This window comes from Lissotriton vulgaris, chromosome 6 (genome assembly GCF_964263255.1).
Source record: "Lissotriton vulgaris chromosome 6, aLisVul1.2, whole genome shotgun sequence".
NCBI lineage: Eukaryota > Metazoa > Chordata > Amphibia > Caudata > Salamandridae > Lissotriton > Lissotriton vulgaris.
In genome coordinates this window covers 1,038,514,526-1,038,541,538 of record NC_141694.1, presented here as the reverse complement: position 1 = coordinate 1,038,541,538, position 27,013 = coordinate 1,038,514,526, and the positions used below count along the sequence as shown (strand labels likewise).

At 45.5% G+C, this 27,013-nt stretch overlaps 1 protein-coding gene across 1 annotated transcript in view; it reads right to left on the bottom strand.

Moving 5' to 3' along the window:
- The window catches only part of LOC147708379 (uncharacterized), a 29,484-nt gene extending 6,017 nt beyond the window's left edge, over positions 1-23,467 (bottom strand). The window contains exons 1-3 of the mRNA XM_086925729.1: positions 23,431-23,467; positions 21,854-21,913; positions 19,499-19,600 (exon numbers count right to left, since the gene is read on the bottom strand). Of these exons, the coding sequence (XP_086781855.1) occupies positions 19,499-19,600; positions 21,854-21,913; positions 23,431-23,467 (199 nt within the window). The remainder of the gene's footprint in view (positions 1-19,498; positions 19,601-21,853; positions 21,914-23,430) is intronic.
- Between the last annotated feature and the right edge of the window lie 3,546 nt (positions 23,468-27,013).

Genomic DNA, 27,013 nt, shown 5'->3' with positions numbered 1-27,013 from the left:
TAGTATGTACTGTGCTTTCAATTTGCTACTTGTACTGTGACACAACTTTCTGCTCAATCATTTTGTGTTAATCTTAAGGAGCATTGGTTACCGACTATGTCTTTCTTTCTTCATATAGTTGCTCCTTCCAAATCCAAGAGACCATCAAGGAGGAGGGAGCTGGCTCGAATGGCCCGGCAACGGAGGCTGGATGCCACTGTCGCTGAATATCGGCGGCTGGTGGCCCTGGAGGAGGAGGAGACGCAGTCTGGGACTACAACAACATCGACTGGGACAGCTGCATCCTCCTCGGTGCGGGCTGCCAGCCAGCGCAGTGCTCCAGCGGTACGGAGCCGGGCTACCAAGGCCAAACGCCACCGCCGAGCAGCAAAGACAGCAGCTGCCCCCCACAGGATTTGCAAGGCACGCCGGCGCCGCTTATCCCTCAGACTGTCCTACCTGGAGCAGGAGGTCCTAAGCTATAAGAACTTGGTGGAGGGCCTCCGCTTCGAACATGCCACCCTCCGCAAGGAGCATGATGCCCTGGCTGCTAAAGTCAACAGCACCCTGCCGTAGTGTCCCTTGCCCCTTTTTTAGAGACTTTTGGGGGGTGGGAATTGGGAGTTGGGTTTTTTGGGGACTTTTGAAGGACAATCGTTGGGGTTAGGGAGGGTCTTGCGGGAGATTATTTTGTTAGGGCTATAAAAATATACTTTTTGAAACTTTATCTGACTATACCTGTTTTTTACTGCTTTTGAGTCTGGTGGGTGGGGGTTTAACAGTAAGTTTGTTTTCCTGAATAGTCCGAGGACTTTAGTAGTACTACCGTCAATCTCTCGTCTCTCCTAATACTCCATTATACTACCTCCAACCAAACGCTTATCTTACCTGTAATTTCTGTTTAAAAGTAGGGCTATGCCCAGGGCTGGCTCCACGGGAAATGGCGATTAAGGTTGCAATACAGGGCTGCTGAAATTTCCTCCTCATTGCGGTGGTACTAGTGGTGTGACACAGTCGCAGTTGCATGGCTATGGAAAAAAAGAAAATGAAACCTGGTTTGTCCTTACTGTAGCATTACAACGGTATGATAGACAATATAGCAGGTGACAGTACACTAGACTACAACAGTGCCACAATGTAGCCTAACAAATGGTAAAGTATTTATAGTATACCTTTTACTTGTGTAGGATTTCTTTGACATTGGCTACTACTACAAGAAATAGTACTGAAGCTGAGTAAGTCTAGAATATATCCTCGGATTCCTTCACCAGCCTGTTGCTATGACCTTATCCTCCCCAGCAAGTGTGTGGAATTATTGATGTCATTTAGTCACACATCAAGCAAAACCACACAACCCGGGGGAAGAGGGTTAGGGTTTGTAAAATGGATGGGAATGGGGGTTTCTTTTTGGGTAGGTTTTGTTGAGAGAAAAAAAAAGCACAGCATGGACAAACAATAATTGAACATAAAGCAATTTTTGGGTACAAAGATAACCATAAATCTTTTACGTGACATGAAGGAAGTGCATGCACTACTGAATGCATTGTTACAGAAAAGTAAGTAGTACTTTCGATAACCGTGAATGACAGAATGCGACAGTACAGGGCTACATTAAATTAGGTTTAAAAAATAGCCGAAGTAAAACCTATAGAATGGCTGTAGGGATCAATTTAGAAGCAGAGAGAGATCCAAGAAATGCAGTCACACACACTCATTGAAGAAAAGAATGGATACTGTATCTGTATTGTTGTAGTTGTCCTGTTTAATTTGGTAAGTAAGTTGCATGCAGCAAACAATTCCTCTTATTAGCGGCACTCCTCCATTCCAGCTGACGCTTCGTCCATCAATGTTGGTGACCAGAAGACACCCTGTCCACTGCCTGCCTGGTGGATGCTGAATTGCGGCTCGCTAATGTGAAGCCTGACTCCATCCTTTTTTCCCCATTGCACAGACTGAAACCCGGCCTGTAATTATTGAACGAAAAACAGCACTGATAAATAAATATAAGGTATGTACGCTGTGTAGTGCAAAAAGTCACACTTTGATTTTCCTAATAGACAGTACAACATTTTTGAAAGTGCGTACTCTGTCTGAGTCACCTTTTGAAGGATAAATAAGTATGGGCAAATTAATTTAGCGGATCTTTCCCCTCAAGCTAGGTGTACTGTAAACTGTGTTTTAGAACAAAATTAGACCTTCCCAGCAGTGCTTCCAGCCAGACCCTTACTAAAGCCAGTTGCAAAAATGTAGAAGACCCCCAATCAGATCTCAAAAAGCGAGGCCTAGCAGAAAACTGGTGACAAAACGTTCTTCGAAAGTAAAAGTAGGCCCAAATACCCCCTTACCCACCGTGGATTGTATTCAAACCACTTGCAAGCAAGCAAAAGTATCCATAGCCAGCATCGCTCCAAGACTCAAAACCCCCCCCACCCAAACACATGCAATAGAAATACTGCTAACCCTAACGAGCCCTAAGTTAAGAATAGTGGCAGAGGCTTTCTTTAACTATGCCAAATCCCCCCTTTCCCACCATGGATTTTCTTCAAATGACTTGCAACCAAAATTACACATTCTCACGAGTGCTCTAAGACCCCAGAACTCAGTTGCAAAAATCTAGAACACCCCAAAACACATGCAATCCTGCTGCTAGGGCTAACCCAGACGAACCCTAGGTTACAAAAAGTGCCAAAAGGCTTTTCCTTATGGATTTTGTCCCAACCACTTCTATCCGGTATTAGACCTTCCCAGGAATGCCCCAAGACCCGCCAACCACCCCGCCAAAAAGCACAACACCCCCAAACAGCCCAAAAGCAAAATCTCATACTTACAATATTTCTTGGCCTTCGTTCCAAACACGCTGTGCAGCTAGGCCATAACTCCAGTTTTCCACCACGGATTTCCTGAAAAGCAAATGCAATCAAGATTAGAGTGTCCCAGCAGTGCTCCCAAACCACAAAACTCACCCACAAACAGCCGGAACCCCCCCAAAGAGCACCTCAAAGGCAAGCAAGTCAGCAAAAACACAAAAAAATTCTGCCTCCGATTTGGTCAAAACCACTTTTATCCGGTATTAGAGCTTCCAAGCAATGGCCCCAGAGCCGTCAACCCAGGAGAAAACGAGTAGAAGACCCCAAACAGCCAAAGAGCAAAATTACAAAAATGGGGACTTAGTCATTTTTTGGCAATTTCCCAAATCACTCCGCGCGCGCTCTGCAGCTAGGCCCTAACTCCCCTCTGCCACCATGGATTTGCTTCAAACCTCTTGCAAACTAAAGTATCCATAGCCAGCAGTGCTCCCAGACCCCGAAACCCACCCACAAACACTAGGAAGCCCCCCAAACAGGCCCCTGAAAACGCTACATTGAGCAAAATGTCAGAAATAGCAACAAAAAAAATCAGCGTGGTTTTTGTCCCAACCACTTCTATCCGGTATTAGACCTTTCCAGGAATGCCTCAAGACCCGCCAACCCACTCGCCAAAAAGCACAACACCCCCAAACAGCCCAAAAGCAAAATCTCATACTTACAATATTTCTCGGCCTTCGGTCCAAACGCGCTGTGCAGCTAGACCATAACTCCAGTTTTCCACCACGGATTTCCTGAAAAGCTAATGCAATCAAGATTAGAGTGTCCCAGCAGTGCTCCCAGACCCCAAAACTCACCCACAAAGAGCCAGAAACCCCCCAAAGAGCACCTCAAAGGCAAGCAAGTCAGCAAAAACACAAAAAGATTTCCGCCTCCGATTTGGTCCAAACCACTTTTATCCGGTATTAGAGCTTCCCAGCAATGGCCCCAGAGCCGTCAACCCAGGAGAAAACGAGTAGAAGACCCCCAAACAGCCAAAGAGCAAAAGTACAAAAATGGGGACTTAGTCATTTTTTTGACAATTTCCCAAATCACTCCGCGCGCGCTCTGCAGCTGGGCCCTAACTCCCCTCTGCCACCATGGATTTGCTTCAAACCTCTTGCAAACGAAAGTATCCATAGCCAGCAGTGCTCCCAGACCCACGAAACCCACCCACAAACACCAGGAAGCCCCCCAAACAGGCCCCCAAAAACGCTACATTGAGCAAAATGTCAGAAATAGCAACAAAAAAATCAGCGTGGATTTTGTCCCAACCACTTCTATCCGGTATTAGACCTCCCCAGGAATGCCCCAAGACCCGCCAAAAAGCACAACACCCCCAAACAGCCAAAAAGCAAAATCTCATACTTACAAAATTTCTCTGCCTTCGGTCCAAACGCGCTGTGCAGCTAGACCATAACTCCAGTTTTCCACCACGGATTTCCTGAAAAGCAAATGCAATCAAGATTAGAGTGTCCCAGCAGTGCTCCCAGGCCCCGAAACCCACCCACAAACAGCCGGAACCCCCCAAAGAGCTCCTCAAAGGCAAGCAAGTCAGCAAAAACACAAAAAAAATCCGCCTCCGATTTGGTCCAAACCACTTTTATCCGGTATTAGAGCTTCCCAGCAATGGCCCCAGAGCCGTCAACCCAGGAGAAAACGAGTAGAAGACCCCCAAACAGCCAAAGAGCAAAAGTACAAAAATGGGGACAGTCATTTTTTTGACAATTTCCCAAATCACTCCGCGCGCGCTCTGCAGCTGGGCCCTAACTCCCCTCTGCCTCCATGGATTTGTTTCAAACCTCTTGCAAACTAAAGTATCCATAGCCAGCAGTGCTCCCAGACCCCGAAACCCACCCACAAACACCAGGAAGCCCCCCAAACAGGCCCCCAAAAACGCTACATTGAGCAAAATGTCAGAAATAGCATCAAAAAAATCAGCGTGGATTTTGTCCCAACCACTTCTATCCGGTATTAGACCTCCCCAGGAATGCCCCAAGACCCGCCAACCCACCCGCCAAAAAGCACAACACCCCCAAACAGCCAAAAAGCAAAATCTCATACTTACAATATTTCTCGGCCTTCGGTCCAAACGCGCTGTGCAGCTAGGCCATAACTCCAGTTTTCCACCACGGATTTCCTGAAAAGCAAATGCAATCAAGATTAGAGTGTCCCAGCAGTGCTCCCAGACCCCAAAACTCACCCACAAACAGCCGGAACCCCCCCAAAGAGCACCTCAAAGGCAAGCAAGTCAGCAAAAACACAAAAAAAAATTCGCCTCCGATTTGGTACAAACCACTTTTATCCGGTATTAGAGCTTCCCAGCAATGGCCCCAGAGCCATCAACCCAGGAGAAAACGAGTAGAAGACCCCCAAACAGCCAAAGAGCAAAAGTACAAAAATGGGGACTTAGTAATTTTTTTGCCTATTTCCCGAATCACTCCGCGCGCACTCTGCAGCTAGGCCCTAACTCCCCTCTGCCACCATGGATTTGCTTCAAACCTCTTGCAAACTAAAGTATCCATAGCCAGCAGTGCTCCCAGACCCCAAAACCCACCCACAAACACCAGGAAGCCCCCCAAACAGGCCCCCGAAAATGCTACATTGAGCAAAATGTCAGAAATAGCAACAAAAAAAATCAGCATGGATTTTGTCCCAACCACTTCTATCTGGTATTAGACCTTCCCATGAATGCCCCAAGACCTGCCAACCCACCCGCCAAAAAGCACAACACCCCCAAACAGCCAAAAAGCAAAATCTCATACTTACAATATTTCTCGGCCTTCGGTCCAAACACGCTGTGCAGCTAGGCCATAACTCCAGTTTTCCACCACGGATTTCCTGAAAAGCAAATGCAATCAAGATTAGAGTGTCCCAGCAGTGCTCCCAGGCCCCGAAACCCACCCACAAACAGCCGGAACCCCGCAAAGAGCTCCTCAAAGGCAAGCAAGTCAGCAAAAACACAAAAAAATTCCGCCTCCGATTTGGTCCAAACCACTTTTATCCGGTATTAGAGCTTCCCAGCAGTGGCCCCAGAGCGGTCAACTCACCCGCAAAGAAGTAGAACACCCCCACAAGTGCTGAGTCTTTCTTCTTTGGGCGTAAACCAGCCCTCTGCTTTGATGGAAATAGGAGTCTGGAGGAGGAGGATAGAGGAGCATGTTCTTCTGAACTTGTGAACCTGAGGAATGCAGACTGCGGCACCTTCAAATCAATAAGCAAACAAGTGAAGACAGTTCTGCTGATGGGCTTGTTTTTGTGATTAGGTGATTAAAGTTTGAATTATATTAACTGTGCACAACAAAGAAAGACAGACACACAGGATTAAAAGTGAATAAGGACGAAAAAGAAAGTTATTGATTCATTGTCTCATTTTCAGGGCTCGGTGTCAGGGTCCACGAATAAGAATAAGGCTTCGTCATCATACTTTGCGAATTCAGGCAGGGTGAGCTCAGTGTCACCTGACAGAGAAGAAATTCCCTCATCTACGTTGCTGTCCACCCCGTCTTCATCCGGCGTGCTTTCTTGTACTCTGTAATCTGGTGGTATGAGGTGCTGATTCATCTTGATCATTGTTAACCTCTCCACATTTTTGGGCGAGAGGCCGCTCCGTTTGGAAGTTACAATGCCACCAGCAGCACTGAAAACACGTTCAGAAGACACGCTTGCGAGTGGGCAAGACAAGTAGTTTAAAGCGAGGTTGGAGAGCTGTGGTCACAATTCTTTTTTCCCATGCCAATACGCCAATGGGTCAGCATTAACATAGACCTCTGTTGAGTCATTCAGATAGTCCTTCACCATCGACTCAAGGTCCTCCTCCAAGGTTCCTCCACTTTGCTTAGCTGTTGCTGTGACCTTTTGAGAACCAAACCCAAGCCGAGCTAGCCAATCCTCTTCAGCCTCCAATGTTACTGTTGTGTCTGGTGCAGATGATCCGGTTGCCGGTGTCTTTAATGGCTGAGAGGTCACTTGTGCCACAGCCACAGGTGCAGAAGTGGATTGTTTTGACTGGGGATGGCCTGCTGATGCTGATGTACTGCCGTTTCCTTCAACTTTCTGCTGTTCTCTTTCAAACCTCTTGGCTGAGAAGGCTAGCCACTGTTTGTACTTTGTAACATCTTCATCAGCAAAAGGAAAGAATGCTCGGCCTGCCAGCGCCTTTTTGTAGCGTGGATCCAGAATAGTAGCACAAATGTAATGCTGGTTTGAGTGGATCATTTTAAGACGTTCATCACCTTGTAGGCGCTCTAATAATTTCTCCGCCAAAACAAAAGGGTCTTAGTTTTTTTCATCTTTTTGAAACACAGAACACACCTCCTTCAGTTGGTGCTCCAGCATGTACAACAATGGGATAGCTTTTCCCAAATTACAGTCCTCCTTGCTGACTGCACGCGTGAAGACCTCAAAAGGACGAAGCATGCGTGTCAGGCTTTTAACTATGTCCCATTGCACCGCACCCATCCTCAGGTCCTCCTTCTGAGCTGTACCCTGTGTTAAGAAATAGTGATCGAGTACCGTATACTGCTCATACAGATGCTCAAGCATGTAGAAGGTTGAGTTCCAACGTGTTGCCACCTCCTGGATGAGTGCTTTCACTGGCATTCGACGGTCATGTAGCAGGCTCCCCAGATGCTTCCGGGCCTTAAAAGAATGGCTGAAATGGTTGCACATTTTTCGGCAGGTGTCCACTACCCTGTACGCTGCACTGTCTTTATCACTCAAGAATTTTTTGACAACCAGGTTTATACAGTGCGCCAAACACGGCACTCTGAAATAGTCACCCAGCTCCATGGCCTTAACTACATTGGCGCCATTATCCGTGGAAACATAACCAATCTGGCCTTTTTTTGGGGACAGCCAGTCAAGGACCTTTGTGTTAAACTCATCCAAAATGTTTTCTGCTGTGTGACGTTTCTCCAAACCAAACATGGCTAGTGTTGCATGTTTCCGAGCAGTTTTAAAAACTTGGTCCGGGTCAACACCTGCGTTTAGCTTTGCTTTAACCCCTGAAAAAGAGACCCAGTGTGCAGTGATGCACATGTAATCAGCGCCTGCGCCACTGGTCCACATGTCTGTTGTCAGATGTATAGTGTGAACAGCACTCTTCTGCAAAGCTGCCCCAATCACCTCCAGAACATCTTCATGTAGTGCTGGAACCGCAACTCGGGCAAAATAGAACCGGCTAGGAACCTTCCATTTAGGGCAGAGCGCTACCACTAATTCTAGAAAACCAACCCCTTCTACAAAAGAAAAAGGGAGAAGGTCCAGAGCTAGCATTTTAGCCAGCTTAGTGTTATACAGACGCGTCAGTGGGTGGTTGCGTTCATATTGCGCTTCTGTAAACAACATCTTTTTAATGTTGCCCTGGACCAAGCATTTACGGGATAATTATGATGATGATATCTTTGACCCAGTTACGCTCGCTGATGAACTTTTTCGCATTGGTGTCTCACTCTCTCCCACACTCTTAGTGTGGCTCACATGGGGCGTGCTGCTAACAGGGGTACTGGGTGTAAGTGAAGTGTTTGACACGTCTTCTTCCTCCTCGTCATCATCAGATGAAAAATCAACGTTTTCATTACGTGCAATTAGGGCTTCCTTGATCGCCTGTAGGTGCGCAAACCATTGGACAGGGTGCTGTCTCTTAAGATGACCTCTCTGGCCTCCGGTACCATAGTTGGTACTAAACTTACCACGTCTAACTGCAACCTTACAAATGCTACAAATGGCAAAGTTTTCCCTTTTTGGGCAAACACTAAAGAAGTCCCAAGCTGGGGACTTGAATTGTCTGTGGGGGCCGGAGGAGGCGGCGATACTGGTGGCGATGGTCTTGCTGCTAATGCAAGATGAAGTGGAGGATGTGGATTGCCAAACTTTAGTACGTTGTGCACTTTCACCACCACTAATTGAGGTCGAGGTAGATGGAGGTCCCTTCTGGCGAGGAAGAAATATGGAAGCGGTACGTGTTGGTGTACTAGTTAACTCCAATGATTGTTGTGTTTCCATTGCCTCCTCGTCGACATCATCATCAAGCTCAGCAGCTTCTTGGGCTAGGGTCAAAATGTCTCTTTGCTGCATGCCCGCTGAGGCTGCAGTGACCTTTATGATGACTGGCTCGTCGTCGTGAGAGGCTTTATCAGCAGCAGAATCCGCTACTTCTTGTTGAGCCTCATCACACTCCATAACTATGAGTTTTTCGACGACCTTCCTTTTACGCTTAAGTACCTTTGTCAGATCATGGTGTGCCTCACTCTCAGACGGCCGTGGTGGTTCCCAATTTTCATCCAGTTCATCAGAAGGAGGTGGGCTTGAAGAAGATGTAGAGACCCCCCTTGATCTTTTCCTTGCTAGGGATGTAGAAGACAATGAATGATCATCAGGAGGTGTGGCTTCCTCAAATGATACCTTGGCTTGATTGTCGATTTCCTGATGTGCCCCTACTTCGGGAGGAACAACTATTGTGGGCACTTGTGATCCTCCATGCACCTCTGCTTGCGCATCTCCTTGCGCTGCCTCTCCTTCCACATGTACTTGGGCTTGTACTTGCACATGTGGTTGTTGTTGCGGCTGTGGTTGTTCAACACTTGTCAGATGAGTTACAACAACCTGTGTTGATTCAGGGACATTGCTGCTACTTTCTTGCGATGAGCCAACATCACTGGTCGATGGTGATTGAAGAAGTACACTGACTGCCTCTGCAGCACTCAAGGGCTTGGACTTAAGTTGGCGTGGTGGTGGCGGCACTGAGCCCAATGGAGTGGGGGTGCTGCTCCCAGCTTGGTCCCCAGCAGATCCCGCTGCTGCTGCAGGCGTACTTGTTTTTTTACTCCCAAAAAACGCGGCGGCCGGCACACCAGCCTCCTTGGTAACTTGCTTCTTCTGCTCCTTACTGGCAACTTTCTTGCTAAAGGAGCTACGGGGACCTTTTTTTGGGGCCATCTTCTTCAGAGCAGGTCAGAACAGCAGGCCGCAGTTGCACGAGTTGCAGAGTTGTCTGTGGCCAGACGTGACGTTATGCTGCACACACACACCGCTGCAGGACTTCTTCCTGGCACTGGTGGTTCTCTTGAGTCTTGTGCACCTAAAAGCAATGGAAGACAGAGGAACATCAGTTCAGTTATACACCCCAAAAAAATCGAAAAAACACAGAAAAATAAGCACAATCCCATGCCCTCCATGATGTTTAAATTCAAGACACTCCACAGAAAGACTAGGCCCATGCAACACTCACTAGTCACTACCCCTGGTGAAAAGGCCACAACAACAGGCCAAAAAAACGAAAATCACAAAAAAATCAGCACAATCCCAAACCATCCAGGCCCTCCATGATGTTTAAATTCAAGACACCTCACAGAAAGACTAGGCCCATGCAACACTCACTACCCCTGGTGAAAAGGCCACAACAACAGGCCAAAAAGACGAAAATCACAGAAAAATCAGCACAATCCCAAGCCATCCAGCCCCTCCATGATGTTTAAATTCAAGACAACCCACAGAAAGACTAGGCCCATGCAACACTCACTACCCCTGGTGAAAAGGCCACAACAACAGGCCAAAAAACGAAAATCACAGAAAAATCAGCACAATCCCAAGCCATCCAGCCCCTCCATGATGTTTAAATTCAAGACAACCCACAGAAAGACTAGGCCCATGCAACACTCACTACCCCTGGTGAAAAGGCCACAACAACAGGCCAAAAAAACGAAAATTACAGAAAAATCAGCACAATCCCAAACCATCCAGGCCCTCCATGATGTTTAAATTCAAGACACCCCACAGAAAGACTAGGCCCATGCAACACTCACTACCCCTGGGCATAAAGGTTGAAAACTAGGCAAAATGGTTGCAGGCCTAACAACACTGCCTGCATTAAAAATGGCCCCCTCCCTCCCAGCACATGGCCAGGGCCTTTAGCGGCACTCAAAATGGCCCCCAGCCACATGGCCTGTCCCCATGAACACCCCAAAAAATCGAAAAACACAGAAAAATCAGCACAATCCCAAACCATCCAGGCCCTCCATGATGTTTAAATTCAAGACACCCCACAGAAAGACTAGGCCCATGCAACACTCACTACCCCTGGTGAAAAGGCCACAACAACAGGCCAAAAAAACAAAAATCACAGAACAATCAGCACAATCCCAAGCCATCTAGCCCCTCCATGATGTTTAAATTCAAGACAACCCACAGAAAGACTAGGCCCATGCAACACTCACTACCCCTGGTGAAAAGGCCACAACAACAGGCCAATAAAACGAAAATCACAAAAAAATCAGCACAATCCCAAACCATCCAGGCCCTCCATGATGTTTAAATTCAAGACACCCCACAGAAAGACTAGGCCCATGCAACACTCACTACCCCTGGGGAAAAGGCCACAACAGGCCAAAAAAACGAAAATCACAGAAAAATCAGCACAATCCCAAGCCATCCAGCCCCTCCATGATGTTTAAATTCAAGCCAACCCACAGAAAGACTAGGCCCATGCAACACTCACTACTCCTGGTGAAAAGGCCACAACAACAGGCCAAAAAAACAAAAATCACAGAAAAATCAGCACAATCCCAAGCCATCCAGCCCCTCCATGATGTTTAAATTCAAGACAACCCACAGAAAGACTAGGCCCATGCAACACTCACTACCCCTGGTGAAAAGGCGCCAACAACAGGCAAAAAAAACGAAAATCACAGAAAAATCAGCACAATCCCAAACCATCCAGGCCCTCCATGATGTTTAAATTCAAGACACCTCACAGAAAGACTAGGCCCATGCAACAATCACTACCCCTGGGCATAAAGGTTGAAAACTAGGCAAAATAGTTGCAGGCCTAACAACACTGCCTACATTCAAAATGGCCCCCTCCCTCCTAGCACATGGCCAGGGACTGTAGCAGCTCTCAAAATGGCCCCCAGCCACATGACCTGTCCCCATGAACACCCCAAAAAATCGAAAAACACAGAAAAATCAGCACAATCCCAAACCATCCAGGCCCTCCATGATGTTTAAATTCAAGACACCCCACAGAAAGACTAGACCCATGCAACACTCACTACCCCTGGTGAAAAGGTCACAACAACAGGCCAATAAAACGAAAATCACAGAAAAATCAGCACAATCCCAAGCCATCCAGCCCCTCCATGATGTTTAAATTCAAGACAACCCACAGAAAGACTAGGCCCATGCAACACTCACTACCCCTGGTGAAAAGGCCACAACAACAGACCAAAAAACGAAAATCACAAAAAAATCAGCACAATCCCAAACCATCCAGGCCCTCCATGATGTTTAAATTCAAGACACCCCACAGAAAGACTAGGCCCATGCAACACTCACTACCCCTGGGCATAAAGGTTGAAAACTAGGCAAAATGGTTGCAGGCCTAACAACACTGCCTGCATTCAAAATGGCCCCCTCCCTCCCAGCACATGGCCAGGGCCTTTAGCAGCACTCAAAATGGCCCCCAGCCACATGGCCTGTCCCCATGAACACCCCAAAAAATCGAAAAACACAGAAAAATCAGCACAATCCCAAACCATCCAGGCCCTCCATGATGTTTAAATTCAAGACACCCCACAGAAAGACTAGGCCCATGCAACACTCACTACCCCTGGTGAAAAGGCCACAACAACAGGCCAATAAAACGAAAATCACAAAAAAATCAGCACAATCCCAAACCATCCAGGCCCTCCATGATGTTTGAATTCAAGACAACCCACAGAAAGACTAGGCCCATGCAACACTCACTACCCCTGGGCATAAAGGTTGAAAACTAGGCAAAATGGTTGCAGGCCTAACAACACTGCCTACATTCAAAATGGCCCCCTCCCTCCTAGCACGTGGCCAGGGCCTGCAGCAGCACTCAAAATGGCCCGCAGCCACATGACCTGTCCCCATGAACACCCCAAAAAATCGAAAAACACAGAAAAATCAGCACAATCCCAAACCATCTAGGCCCTCCATGATGTTTAAATTCAAGACACCCGACAGAAAGACTAGACCCATGCAACACTCACTACCCCTGGTGAAAAGGCCACAACAACAGGCCAAAAAACGAAAATCACAGAAAAATCAGCACAATCCCAAGCCATCCAGCCCCTCCATGATGTTTAAATTCAAGACAACCCACAGAAAGACTAGGCCCATGCAACACTCACTACCCCTGGTGAAAAGGCCACAACAACAGAGCAAAAAAACGAAAATCACAGAAAAATCAGCACAATCCCAAACCATCCAGGCCCTCCATGATGTTTAAATTCGAGACACCCCACAGAAAGACTAGGCCCATGCAACACTCACTACCCCTGGGCATAAAGGTTGAAAACTAGGCAAAATGGTTGCAGGCCTAACAACACTGCCTGCATTAAAAATGGCCCCCTCCCTCCCAGCACATGGCCAGGGCCTTTAGCGGCACTCAAAATGGCCCCCAGCCACATGGCCTGTCCCCATGAACACCCCAAAAAATCAAAAAACACAGAAAAATCAGCACAATCCCAAACCATCCAGGCCCTCCATGATGTTTAAATTCAAGACACCCCACAGAAAGACTAGGCCCATGCAACACTCACTACCCCTGGTGAAAAGGCCACAACAACAGGCCAAAAAAACAAAAATCACAGAACAATCAGCACAATCCCAAGCCATCTAGCCCCTCCATGATGTTTAAATTCAAGACAACCCACAGAAAGACTAGGCCCATGCAACACTCACTACCCCTGGTGAAAAGGCCACAACAACAGGCCAATAAAACGAAAATCACAAAAAAATCAGCACAATCCCAAACCATCCAGGCCCTCCATGATGTTTAAATTCAAGACACCCCACAGAAAGACTAGGCCCATGCAACACTCACTACCCCTGGGGAAAAGGCCACAACAGGCCAAAAAAACGAAAATCACAGAAAAATCAGCACAATCCCAAGCCATCCAGCCCCTCCATGATGTTTAAATTCAAGCCAACCCACAGAAAGACTAGGCCCATGCAACACTCACTACTCCTGGTGAAAAGGCCACAACAACAGGCCAAAAAAACAAAAATCACAGAAAAATCAGCACAATCCCAAGCCATCCAGCCCCTCCATGATGTTTAAATTCAAGACAACCCACAGAAAGACTAGGCCCATGCAACACTCACTACCCCTGGTGAAAAGGCGCCAACAACAGGCAAAAAAAACGAAAATCACAGAAAAATCAGCACAATCCCAAACCATCCAGGCCCTCCATGATGTTTAAATTCAAGACACCTCACAGAAAGACTAGGCCCATGCAACAATCACTACCCCTGGGCATAAAGGTTGAAAACTAGGCAAAATAGTTGCAGGCCTAACAACACTGCCTACATTCAAAATGGCCCCCTCCCTCCTAGCACATGGCCAGGGACTGTAGCAGCTCTCAAAATGGCCCCCAGCCACATGACCTGTCCCCATGAACACCCCAAAAAATCGAAAAACACAGAAAAATCAGCACAATCCCAAACCATCCAGGCCCTCCATGATGTTTAAATTCAAGACACCCCACAGAAAGACTAGACCCATGCAACACTCACTACCCCTGGTGAAAAGGTCACAACAACAGGCCAATAAAACGAAAATCACAGAAAAATCAGCACAATCCCAAGCCATCCAGCCCCTCCATGATGTTTAAATTCAAGACAACCCACAGAAAGACTAGGCCCATGCAACACTCACTACCCCTGGTGAAAAGGCCACAACAACAGACCAAAAAACGAAAATCACAAAAAAATCAGCACAATCCCAAACCATCCAGGCCCTCCATGATGTTTAAATTCAAGACACCCCACAGAAAGACTAGGCCCATGCAACACTCACTACCCCTGGGCATAAAGGTTGAAAACTAGGCAAAATGGTTGCAGGCCTAACAACACTGCCTGCATTCAAAATGGCCCCCTCCCTCCCAGCACATGGCCAGGGCCTTTAGCAGCACTCAAAATGGCCCCCAGCCACATGGCCTGTCCCCATGAACACCCCAAAAAATCGAAAAACACAGAAAAATCAGCACAATCCCAAACCATCCAGGCCCTCCATGATGTTTAAATTCAAGACACCCCACAGAAAGACTAGGCCCATGCAACACTCACTACCCCTGGTGAAAAGGCCACAACAACAGGCCAATAAAACGAAAATCACAAAAAAATCAGCACAATCCCAAACCATCCAGGCCCTCCATGATGTTTGAATTCAAGACAACCCACAGAAAGACTAGGCCCATGCAACACTCACTACCCCTGGGCATAAAGGTTGAAAACTAGGCAAAATGGTTGCAGGCCTAACAACACTGCCTACATTCAAAATGGCCCCCTCCCTCCTAGCACGTGGCCAGGGCCTGCAGCAGCACTCAAAATGGCCCGCAGCCACATGACCTGTCCCCATGAACACCCCAAAAAATCGAAAAACACAGAAAAATCAGCACAATCCCAAACCATCTAGGCCCTCCATGATGTTTAAATTCAAGACACCCGACAGAAAGACTAGACCCATGCAACACTCACTACCCCTGGTGAAAAGGCCACAACAACAGGCCAAAAAACGAAAATCACAGAAAAATCAGCACAATCCCAAGCCATCCAGCCCCTCCATGATGTTTAAATTCAAGACAACCCACAGAAAGACTAGGCCCATGCAACACTCACTACCCCTGGTGAAAAGGCCACAACAACAGAGCAAAAAAACGAAAATCACAGAAAAATCAGCACAATCCCAAACCATCCAGGCCCTCCATGATGTTTAAATTCGAGACACCCCACAGAAAGACTAGGCCCATGCAACACTCACTACCCCTGGGCATAAAGGTTGAAAACTAGGCAAAATGGTTGCAGGCCTAACAACACTGCCTGCATTAAAAATGGCCCCCTCCCTCCCAGCACATGGCCAGGGCCTTTAGCAGCACTCAAAATGGCCCCCAGCCACATGGCCTGTCCCCATGAACACCCCAAAAAATCGAAAAACACAGAAAAATCAGCACAATCCCAAACCATCCAGGCCCTCCATGATGTTTAAATTCAAGACACCCCACAGAAAGACTAGGCCCATGCAACACTCACTACCCCTGGTGAAAAGGCCACAACAACAGGCCAAAAAAACAAAAATCACAGAACAATCAGCACAATCCCAAGCCATCCAGCCCCTCCATGATGTTTAAATTCAAGACAACCCACAGAAAGACTAGGCCCATGCAACACTCACTACCCCTGGTGAAAAGGCCACAACAGGCCAATAAAACGAAAATCACAAAAAAATCAGCACAATCCCAAACCATCCAGGCCCTCCATGATGTTTAAATTCAAGACACCCCACAGAAAGACTAGGCCCATGCAACACTCACTACCCCTGGGGAAAAGGCCACAACAGGCCAAAAAAACGAAAATCACAGAAAAATCAGCACAATCCCAAGCCATCCAGCCCCTCCATGATGTTTAAATTCAAGACAACCCACAGAAAGACTAGGCCCATGCAACACTCACTACCCCTGGTGAAAAGGCCACAACAACAGGCCAAAAAAACAAAAATCACAGAAAAATCAGCACAATCCCAAGCCATCCAGCCCCTCCATGATGTTTAAATTCAAGACAACCCACAGAAAGACTAGGCCCATGCAACACTCACTACCCCTGGTGAAACGGCCACAACAACAGGCAAAAAAATGAAAATCACAGAAAAATCAGCACAATCCCAAACCATCCAGGCCCTCCATGATGTTTAAATTCAAGACACCCCACAGAAAGACTAGGCCCAGGCAACACTCACTACCCCTGGGCATAAAGGTTGAAAACTAGGCAAAATAGTTGCAGGCCTAACAACACTGCCTACATTCAAAATGGCCCCCTCCCTCCTAGCACATGGCCAGGGCCTGTAGCAGCACTCAAAATGGCCCGCAGCCACATGACCTGTCCCCATGAACACCCCAAAAAATCGAAAAACACAGAAAAATCAGCACAATCCCAAACCAACCAGGCCCTCCATGATGTTTAAATTCAAGACACCCCACAGAAAGACTAGACCCATGCAACACTCACTACCCCTGGTGAAAAGGTCACAACAACAGGCCAATAAAACGAAAATCACAAAAAAATCAGCACAATCCCAAGCCATCCAGCCCCTCCATGATGTTTAAATTCAAGACAACCCACAGAAAGACTAGGCCCATGCAACACTCACTACCCCTGGTGAAAAGGCCACAACAACAGGCCAAAAAAACGAAAATCACAAACAAATCAGCACAATCCCAAACCATCCAGGCCCTCCATGATGTTTAAATTCAAGACACCCCACAGAAAGACTAGGCCCATGCAACACTCACTACCCCTGGGCATAAAGGTTGAAAACTAGGCAAAATGGTTGCAGGCCTAACAACACTGCCTGCATTCAAAATGGCCCCCTCCCTCCCAGCACATGGCCAGGGCCTTTAGCAGCACTCAAAATGGCCCCCAGCCACATGGCCTGTCCCCATGAACACCCCAAAAAATCGAAAAACACAGAAAAATCAGCACAATCCCAAACCATCTAGGCCCTCCATGATGTTTAAATTCAAGACACCCCACAGAAAGACTAGGCCCATGCAACACTCACTACCCCTGGTGAAAAGGCCACAACAACAGGCCAATAAAACGAAAATCACAAAAAAATCAGCACAATCCCAAACCATCCAGGCCCTCCATGATGTTTAAATTCAAGACACCCCACAGAAAGACTAGGCCCATGCAACACTCACTACCCCTGGTGAAAAGGCCACAACAACAGGCCAAAAAAACAAAAATCACAGAACAATCAGCACAATCCCAAGCCATCCAGCCCCTCCATGATGTTGAAATTCAAGACAACCCACAGAAAGACTAGGCCCATGCAACACTCACTACCCCTGGTGAAAAGGCCACAACAACAGGCCAATAAAACGAAAATCACAAAAAAATCAGCACAATCCCAAACCATCCTGGCCCTCCATGATGTTTAAATTCAAGACACCCCACAGAAAGACTAGGCCCATGCAACACTCACTACCCCTGGTGAAAAGGCCACAACAACAGGCCAAAAAAACGAAAATCACAAAAAAATCAGCACAATCCCAAACCATCCAGGCCCTCCATGATGTTTAAATTCAAGACACCCCACAGAAAGACTAGGCCCATGCAACACTCACTACCCCTGGTGAAAAGGCCACAATAACAGGCCAAAAAAACGAAAATCACAGAAAAATCAGCACAATCCCAAGCCATCCAGCCCCTCATGATGTTTAAATTCAAGACAACCCAGAGAAAGACTAGGCCCATGCAACACTCACTACCCCTGGGCATAAAGGTTGAAAACTAGGCAAAATGGTTGCAGGCCTAACAACACTGCCTGCATTCAAAATGCCCCCCTCCCTCCCAGCACATGGCCAGGGCCTGTAGCAGCACTCAAAATGGCCACCACCCACATGGCCTGTCCCCATGCACACCCCAAAAAATCGAAAAACACAGAAAAATCAGCACAATCCCAAACCATCCAGGCCCTCCATGATGTTTAAATTCAAGACACCCCACAGAAAGACTAGGCCCATGCAACACTCACTACCCCTGGTGAAAAGGCCACAACAACAGGCCAAAAAAACGAAAATCACAGAAAAATCAGCACAATCCCAAACCATCCAGGCCCTCCATGATGTTTAAATTCAAGACACCCTACAGAAAGACTAGGCCCATGCAACACTCACTACCCCTGGTGAAAAGGCCACAACAACAGGCCAAAAAAACGAAAATCACAGAAAAATCAGCACAATCCCAAGCCATCCAGCCCCTCCATGATGTTTAAATTCAAAACACCCCACAGAAAGACTCAGTGCACCCACCACTGAGTACCCCTGGGCAAAAGGCCCCAAAACAGACCAAAATCGAAAATTCCAAAATTGTAGTTGCAGCAACTGTAATGCCCCAAACAAACTTACTTGTGAAATTTCTAATCCAAAAGTGATCCAAAGAAAGTCAAAAAGGCCTCAAATCCAAATATCCAGCAGCATCCACAAAAAGTAATCCTTCGAGCACCAGATCCAAATGAAAAGTGACCAGGAGATGGACAAAGCACTGGGAGAAGCCTGCTGGACAGGAACAGGAAGTTGAAGACTGTGGGGCACTTCCTTCCTCCCACCCCCCCTCCCCAAAATGGACTCCTCGCAAAAAAAGTGCAGGCAAATGTCAACCTGAGGAGTTATTCAGATAAAAATCATCATTTCCAGAAAGTTTATGCTGCTTGCTGGTGGATTTCTTGTGCAGAATTGCAAATTTTGTATTTTCGCGAGTGCAAGATTGTTGCTGCTCGCCGCATCTACAAGCTCGCAATTGCGAAGTCCCGCGATACGTGATCCTGGCGTACTCGCGTTGACAAACTCCCGCTGTGCAAGTTGGCAAGCCGCGATGACGTAATCGCGCTCGCCAAATTCCCGCGGGATCCCGCAGCAAGATCCAAAATGGCGCAGCACTTGCAAAATATCGAGAAAAACAACTCGGCAAACGCTGAATGACGGTAAGTAAACGCCGCGCGCTGCAAAATTGTATCACCAAGAAAAAAAAATCCGCTGCGTGCGAATTTGCGGATTTTTGGTAAATTCGCGAACGTTCGCGGATTGCGAATTTACCGAAAATCCGCAAAATCCGCGAGCGTAACGGATTTTCCGCCCATGCTTAGTGTTCATGTCGGCGTCCCATCTGCCTGAATGAACGACCAACATTCCGTATGTGGCGGTATCTTTCTAGATGGATGCGATACTGCCTCTCCTCATCTTGTGACATGTTTTCTGTAATGGAGCAATGACATCCACATCAGTCTGCACTTACACATTGACACCTGTACACATGCACATTAATGCAATCTTCGGCACATTTTGTCAAGGGCCTATCTTTAACAGGGCATCAATTTCAAAGCATGGTGGCATCATCATCGATGGTCATACACAGGGATGCTAAGTGATGTTGCGTAATACCTAACATGATAAATAATGTAGATGACATGTAAGGCCTCAATACATATGAGATGCTGCATTCCAATGCATTTGTCCTGGCCATGAACCCAATGCTCGCCATTCACATATGCAGGCCCCTTCTCAACATGATGCCAGTGCATCTGTGTGCAGGCAAGGTTTGTATAGGCATTGTAATTTGACACTTCATACGCAGATACAAAGCAAGGTATATGGACCATCATCCCTGTATGCTGCACAAGGCAACACACATGTCAAATGCACCATGGAAATGAAACATGGGCAAATTAGGATTGTGTTGCAAGGAAAAACACAGGTGTGCACTGCAATTGATTTGGGCACCGCCTACTATCATTTAACTCTTGTACATGGGGTGCTGCTTGGGAGTAAATACGTGCTGCGTTTTCACACAACGCAACACACACTGCACAACACTTTCATGGTAGACGCAACTTGACAGGGGACATCATATCATGCCCAGCATTAAGGCCTGGTGTGTGGATTGACTATGCATGATAAATGATGCAATGACCATTTAAACACATGTACATCATTGCATATTAACTACTGATGTCAATACGGAATTCTGCCGGTGACCCTTTTAGTTGCATAGGTAACTGCATGAATGTTGTGCTAATTAATGATGGACTTGCCGCACTGTTGCATCCCTCTAACAATGGCAAGTACTGACACACGTGGGGCACAAGGAAATCCTACATGTAGGAGGTATATCTATGTTGTACTACAATTAGCATGTGTTATGTAGCCATGGTATAAATACACTGACTGTCACGTAGCCCAAGGCTCCTTGCTCAGCACAACACTCTTCGACATCTCCATGAGCACACTTGCCACCATTGCATGCACACACCACCACAACATAATCTCCTTTGCCAATGACACCCATCTGGTACTGTCCCTCACTCAAGACCCAGCCCCAACCAAAAACAACCTCCATGTAGGAAAGATAGACGCTGCAGAATGGAAGAAGCTCAGTCAGCAGATACTGTAGACACACAATACAGAGGTTATCATCCTTGACAAATCAACATCCGCCAGGGACGACGCCTATTGGTCCACAACAATGGTCACTGTAACAACACCCACGGAGCATACACCCCACTTGGGATTCATCCAGGTCTACTCACTCACAACGAACAAACAAGTGGACGTCATCTCATCCTTATGATTCTACACACTGCGCATGCTCCGATAGATATTCTGGTGGATCACCATCGAAACGTGTGAGACGGTCACCCAGGCCCTCATCAACAGCCAACTGTACAACGGGAATGCCCTATACACAGGAACCACTGCCAGACTTCACTTAGAACTACTACCCATAGTAAATGCATCGGCACAACTCATTCTCAACAGCCCTCACCACAGCAGCATTTCTACAGGCCATATTGACCAACACTGGGTCACCGTCAACACAAGGATCACGTTCAGGCACCTCACCCACACACACACACAGACACATGACATGGGCCCAGAATGACTCCTCAACCGCCTCTCATTCTCAGATCCTACTGGCCACCTCCGCTCCACCAGCCTCCCACTAGCCACCATCCCAAGGATTGACTGATCCACCACTGGAGGTAGATCATCCTCCTACCTGGCCACCAAGACATGAAACTCCCTTGGCGCACAACTACGACTGACCAGGACCATCTTACCTTCATTAAAGAACTGAAGACCTGCCTATTTCATCAGGAGCAGCACACCCCCTCCCTTCAGTGCCTTGAGACCCTCACACCTGAGTATGGTGCTCTATGGAGGTATAGATGTATTGTTTGATTGTGGTCTCATTTTATGTGATAGATACTTACAGCAGCAGAAGAAGTGTTACTGTGTCCCTTCAACACTGTAACACCTCATACATGTGACCCTTATCTTTGAGTTTATGCATTTCCACATAGTGCCATTGAGTCCTTGACACTTCCATGCACATGTGATGTGTAAACATGCTGCATGCAACAATGATGCTGTTGGACTGTCTGCATACATGGCATGCATGAGGAGACATTGTAAGCATACAGACAAAGATAGTAATGATTTCACACTCACCAGTGGCCTTAGGATTCTTGAAGGACTCCACCTCATCCCTTGTGTATGGTGGTGGACCACCTACAAGGGAAAGACAATAGACCAGATTCTCAGCGTATGTTGCATATTTCAACATAGTACAGAGATTACATGAGAGTCAGTGGTATCTTCAACATTGGCTTACGTTGCGTCCCATGAGGCAACCTGATTCATACAACAGTCTCTGGCTAAGTGCTTCACATGTGAAGCACACTCTTCCACTGCATGTATAACACACATGTGATCCCTTGTTTGTGGTGTCACATTGAGATGGCATTTGCCAAATACTTGCACACTTGTCCCATATTGAAAATATGTTTGCATTGTGTAGATGTATGTGTTGTGCTTTTATGGGGGACTTTGGTACAATGGTGAATGTGAACATCTGAGTATTCACAGATGTGCCAGCAGATTAATGCGTCACACACAAAAAAAATCAAATATCCGCCATATGTATTCAAACAATTGTGGAATTTACGTGGCCTTTTAGAGAAGTATGTCCTCCCCAATACACACATGGCTTATCATTTGCTTATTCATCATTCACAGATGTACTGGCACCCTTAGATGTGTCAGTGTGTCAGCTTCTTTGATATGTGCATTGTGACAACAACTGTAAGCAACATGCAATTACACACATACACATTGATCTGTGTGCAAGTACACCATGTACACGTGTACATGGTATTAACATTACATACACTTTTCCAGGCCTTGTAGATGTGTGCCTATTTCCCACGTGACTAAGCACAATGGTGGCCTAAAATTTTGATTTATGTTGTTGTTTCAGCACAACAAACATGTGACCGGACGTAATCCCAGCTGTATGATGTATCCTATGTTTGGGTATGCTAACAAACCTTACTCAGCCCATGGTATGCCATCATGTATGCACATTGTTGCATAAGTGTATTATTATTATCATGTTGTTTTCCATTCTGCACTGCATTTAACACCACAAGTAGTTACTGTACATCCAGTCATTGTGTAGAATCCAAGTAATTACATGTGATACTTCCTGCACACAGTCATGATGAAGGAGTGAAGGCATTGCATGGTTTGCACTCAGTTGACACTTGTGCATCTTCGCTGCAGACAGATGGTAATGTAGCACATTGTGTATAGTGAAATACACATACAAACACGTTTGTGCAGAGATTTAGAACCACTACAAGGTTACTTGTGATGCTGGCAGACATATGCTCCTCTGAGGTGATGTCCCTGTAGATTATTACTGTATGTACAGGGCCTACAATGTGTGATGGAGGGGGGAGCATGAAGTTTGCATCCAAGTTGCTGTTGATGTTATGCAATACTTAGGATGTTTAGGCCCATTGTTAATAGGATATTGCCACTGCGTGAAATATTGTATCAAGATTCCATCATGCATACATATGATATACCAGGATGGAACATGTTGTTCCCTTAGGGTAGCATATTTGTGCCTTTCCCTGGCCTTGCCCACAAAGTGCTGTCATGCAGAAGGACAATACCTTTTGCACCATGATGCAAGGGTGGCTGTGTTGCTTGGAAGAAGTTTTTTGTACCGTATGGGATACCTTCCTGTACATCAATGGTCAGAAACTGCATAGACATTTTTCATTGTGTGCTGCACAATGCAGCTGCACACAGGGAAATATGACATACATGGATACATGAAAACTTCACTCCCCGTTGCGCCTCACTTACACCTCCCCAGGGCAGGCATGTGCTTTTTGCGCTGCCTCAGACTCGAACATCTCTGGCCTTATTTTCATAGGTCTTGCGCCGCCAGAGCGTCACTTTACCACATGTTAATGATTGATGCTGCGGCGGCACAAGGCCTTCATTACAAAGGCCCCTGGAGCAGTGACAAAAGGCCATGGATGTTGGTGTAGACATGCCAAACAACACCCATTGCACGCCCCTTTGACACAGAACAATGCATTGAAAGGGCAGACATTTATCATGCAGGATTATGCCTCAATGAGCGGCATAGTCCAGCATGATGAAGATCACTCTGGCTTGTGCGTTAGCAGAACGTCAGTAGGGGCCATATGTATCAAGCCTTTTGTGAATTGCTAAGTCCGAAAATCGCAGAATTTTGGCGTTGGCGAATTGCAAACGGCCTATTTCCATGTCTTAGGATGTATGAAACATTTGCCAATTAAGGAATAGCAAAGTTTAGCGAATCCCTATTTTGCCATAGCATTTAGGGAATTGCAATTTTGCAATTCCTTAAATGCTATGTATGTAGCATTTTTGTGTAGCAAATTATGTTTGAGATTTAGCAAATTAACACCAACGTGTAGTTGATGGTAACTTGAGTTTTTTCCCAAAAATGCACAACTTAGCATTTTTGAAGGTGGCAGGTGATGCACACACATGCCCATATGCACACACATATACTTTTGAGGGGTGCAGCAGGGTGTCTTTAAAACACCCCTGCACCCTTGTAATAATTCACAAATAGCGATTAGCAAATAGCTGATTTGAATTAGAGAATTTATTTCAAATCATTCCTATGTACCTCCTGGGCCATGGGAATGCATTGGGAATTATTCCTTAATTGCAAATTTGAAAAATGCAAAGTCGCAAATACGGAAAATTAAGGAATTCCTACAAAATAGCGGATTTTCTTCATACATACCATTTTGCATTTTCATAAATAGCGATTCCTAAAAAATCGCAATTTATGATTTGCGAAAGGGTTTGTTGATAGATATGGCCCTATATCTGATGTTACAGCGGCGCAAGGGGATCATCAGTGAGGCCCCTGTAGTTTCACAATGGAATAGCTTAACCTTAGAATACAGCTGTTAATACATGAAATAAATGTAATTTGACTTACCAATTGTTCCATCGACCTCAATTCCAAGGTGGTCCAGGAGATCCTGCTCACGGTTGATGAGATCAGCCCACCGATGCTTGTACTGTCTCAGGGTCCTGTCTACTCTAAAGATTCGCAACATCTGGTACCGCACCCTCTCCCACCTCAGCTTCCTTTCTTGGGTTGGGTAACCCAGCAGTACCCTGCCTCCACTCCCAATCATATTTGGGAGGTAGTGGACTATCAGCCACAGTAGCCCCCCATACTCCTGCTCAGTAAGTTTCCTAGACCTGGGTGGCATTGTGACAAAGCACAAGCCACACTGTGTGAATGCTACCAAAAAAATGTTGCTTTCACAGGAATCCCCCTATTACTATATGTACCTTAAAATAGAACACAAATACCCCTATTACTAAGTATTAAATCCACTAAACAGAACACTAATTCCCCTATTACTAACTATAAAAACCCCTAAACAGAACACTAATACCCCTATTAATAACTATTAAAAACCCCTAAACAGACAGACACCCCTTTACACACAACACACAGGTAGACAATACACAACAGTACAGAGACTATTTGGACACAGTAAGCAAGACACACACTGTAAAACAACTGCAGGACAGGACACAGCTCTCAAGCACTTGGCAAACACACTCCTACACCTCTCAGAGACTACAAAGGAGTAAAATAGAAAGTGAAAGTATGATATAACTTCCTGTTTGTGAGCAGGGCAGGCTGGTTACATCATTTCCTGTTGCGATGCGACTCGTTTCCGACGATGCGTCATTATTGGCATGCGAATAAAACCTAATTATGTTGAATCGTTGATTTGAAGCATGGTACACTGCTTAAATATTTCCCCTTACGGTGCGACCAGTTATCATGGAATTTATTTTCTATATGTTCAGTAATTCAAATTGGTTATAGAAGGATAAATCAATAGTCCTTATTATGAATCAATCCAATACTATTTGACTCGAAATTCAATATAGATACTTTGTTTCATTAAAACACAACATATAAACAAAGACACAAGGTGTATTAGAAAAATAGTTTTATCAAAAATTCATTGAGATAAGTGACTTCATATACAGATAAATAAACAAATAGGGTTTAGGACTGTGGGTACATGTATAAGTAAATTACTACGTGACTCAACAGAACCTAAAAAACACCTATCCCACACCACATTGAATAAAACAAAGATAGGGATAAGATGTACTGTCGACGTATCGGTTTCCTAAGAGTCAATTGTAGAAACCATCCTCAGGACTGCTGTCAATTATAATCTGTATAGAGGTATTGTAATCTGAAATTTAAAGATATTTACAGTTACAAGTCTACACTAACTATATTCGTTACACCTTGGTGACAAAACAATATATTTACAACATTTACAATAACAGTACAATGATATATACAACATAAAAGACATTGTGAACCTAAAGTTCATTTTTTTTAAAAAGAGAGACATTTCAATGTTGACATAGGCCTTATATAAATCAAGGAGATATTCACACATATGATCATTAATCCTCCAGTCATTGATTAAACATCCAAACTGAATTAAAGCTGTGTTGCTTTTATATATCTAGAAAAAATGACTTTGTGAATTATATATTTCCCAACAATTCTCTATTAAATCGAGGTCTACGAATGTAGTTCAGAGGATCCGATTAATAACATTTTATTCAAAGTCTAGACATCTCAGTATATAACATAAATCAGAACAAGAGAATGTCTAATCATAGCTTCATAGTTGATCAAATCTTATTGGTACATGATTGTTCGAATTGTCATGCAAAAGTTGTATAGAGCAATATTAAACATGATGATTGCATATCAATTAACAGTGAGTTTGTTATCATTGCAGGACCAGGCTTTAAAATTGTTAATAGTAGCATGCGGATGTTATATGAGACCATATTGGATACACTGATTGTATATCAATTTGCACTAACATCAGTATCAAAAACTGAAATGATTTACTGGGTTTAGATAGCAAGAGAGACTCACAAATGAAGTCATATACCTGTGTGGAATGCTCCTGCACCTTCGTCACATGAAATACGTGTAACGAATTACACTTGATTAAAATTGAGATGTATCTTTGTTGATTAACTGAAACATAAAAAAATCAAAGATATTGAATCAACCCATCTAAGAGGCTGGTTAAAGAGCCTGTCTTGTGATTAGAGGACATACCTGTGAGTCGTTATCTTGACTCAAAGTTCGAAATCAATCAATCCGGAATGTATGTGAAGTCGTGTCTAATCTTCACATATGTGAAACGTAGGGCGATGGTCTAAAAGATGATAGACAGTATT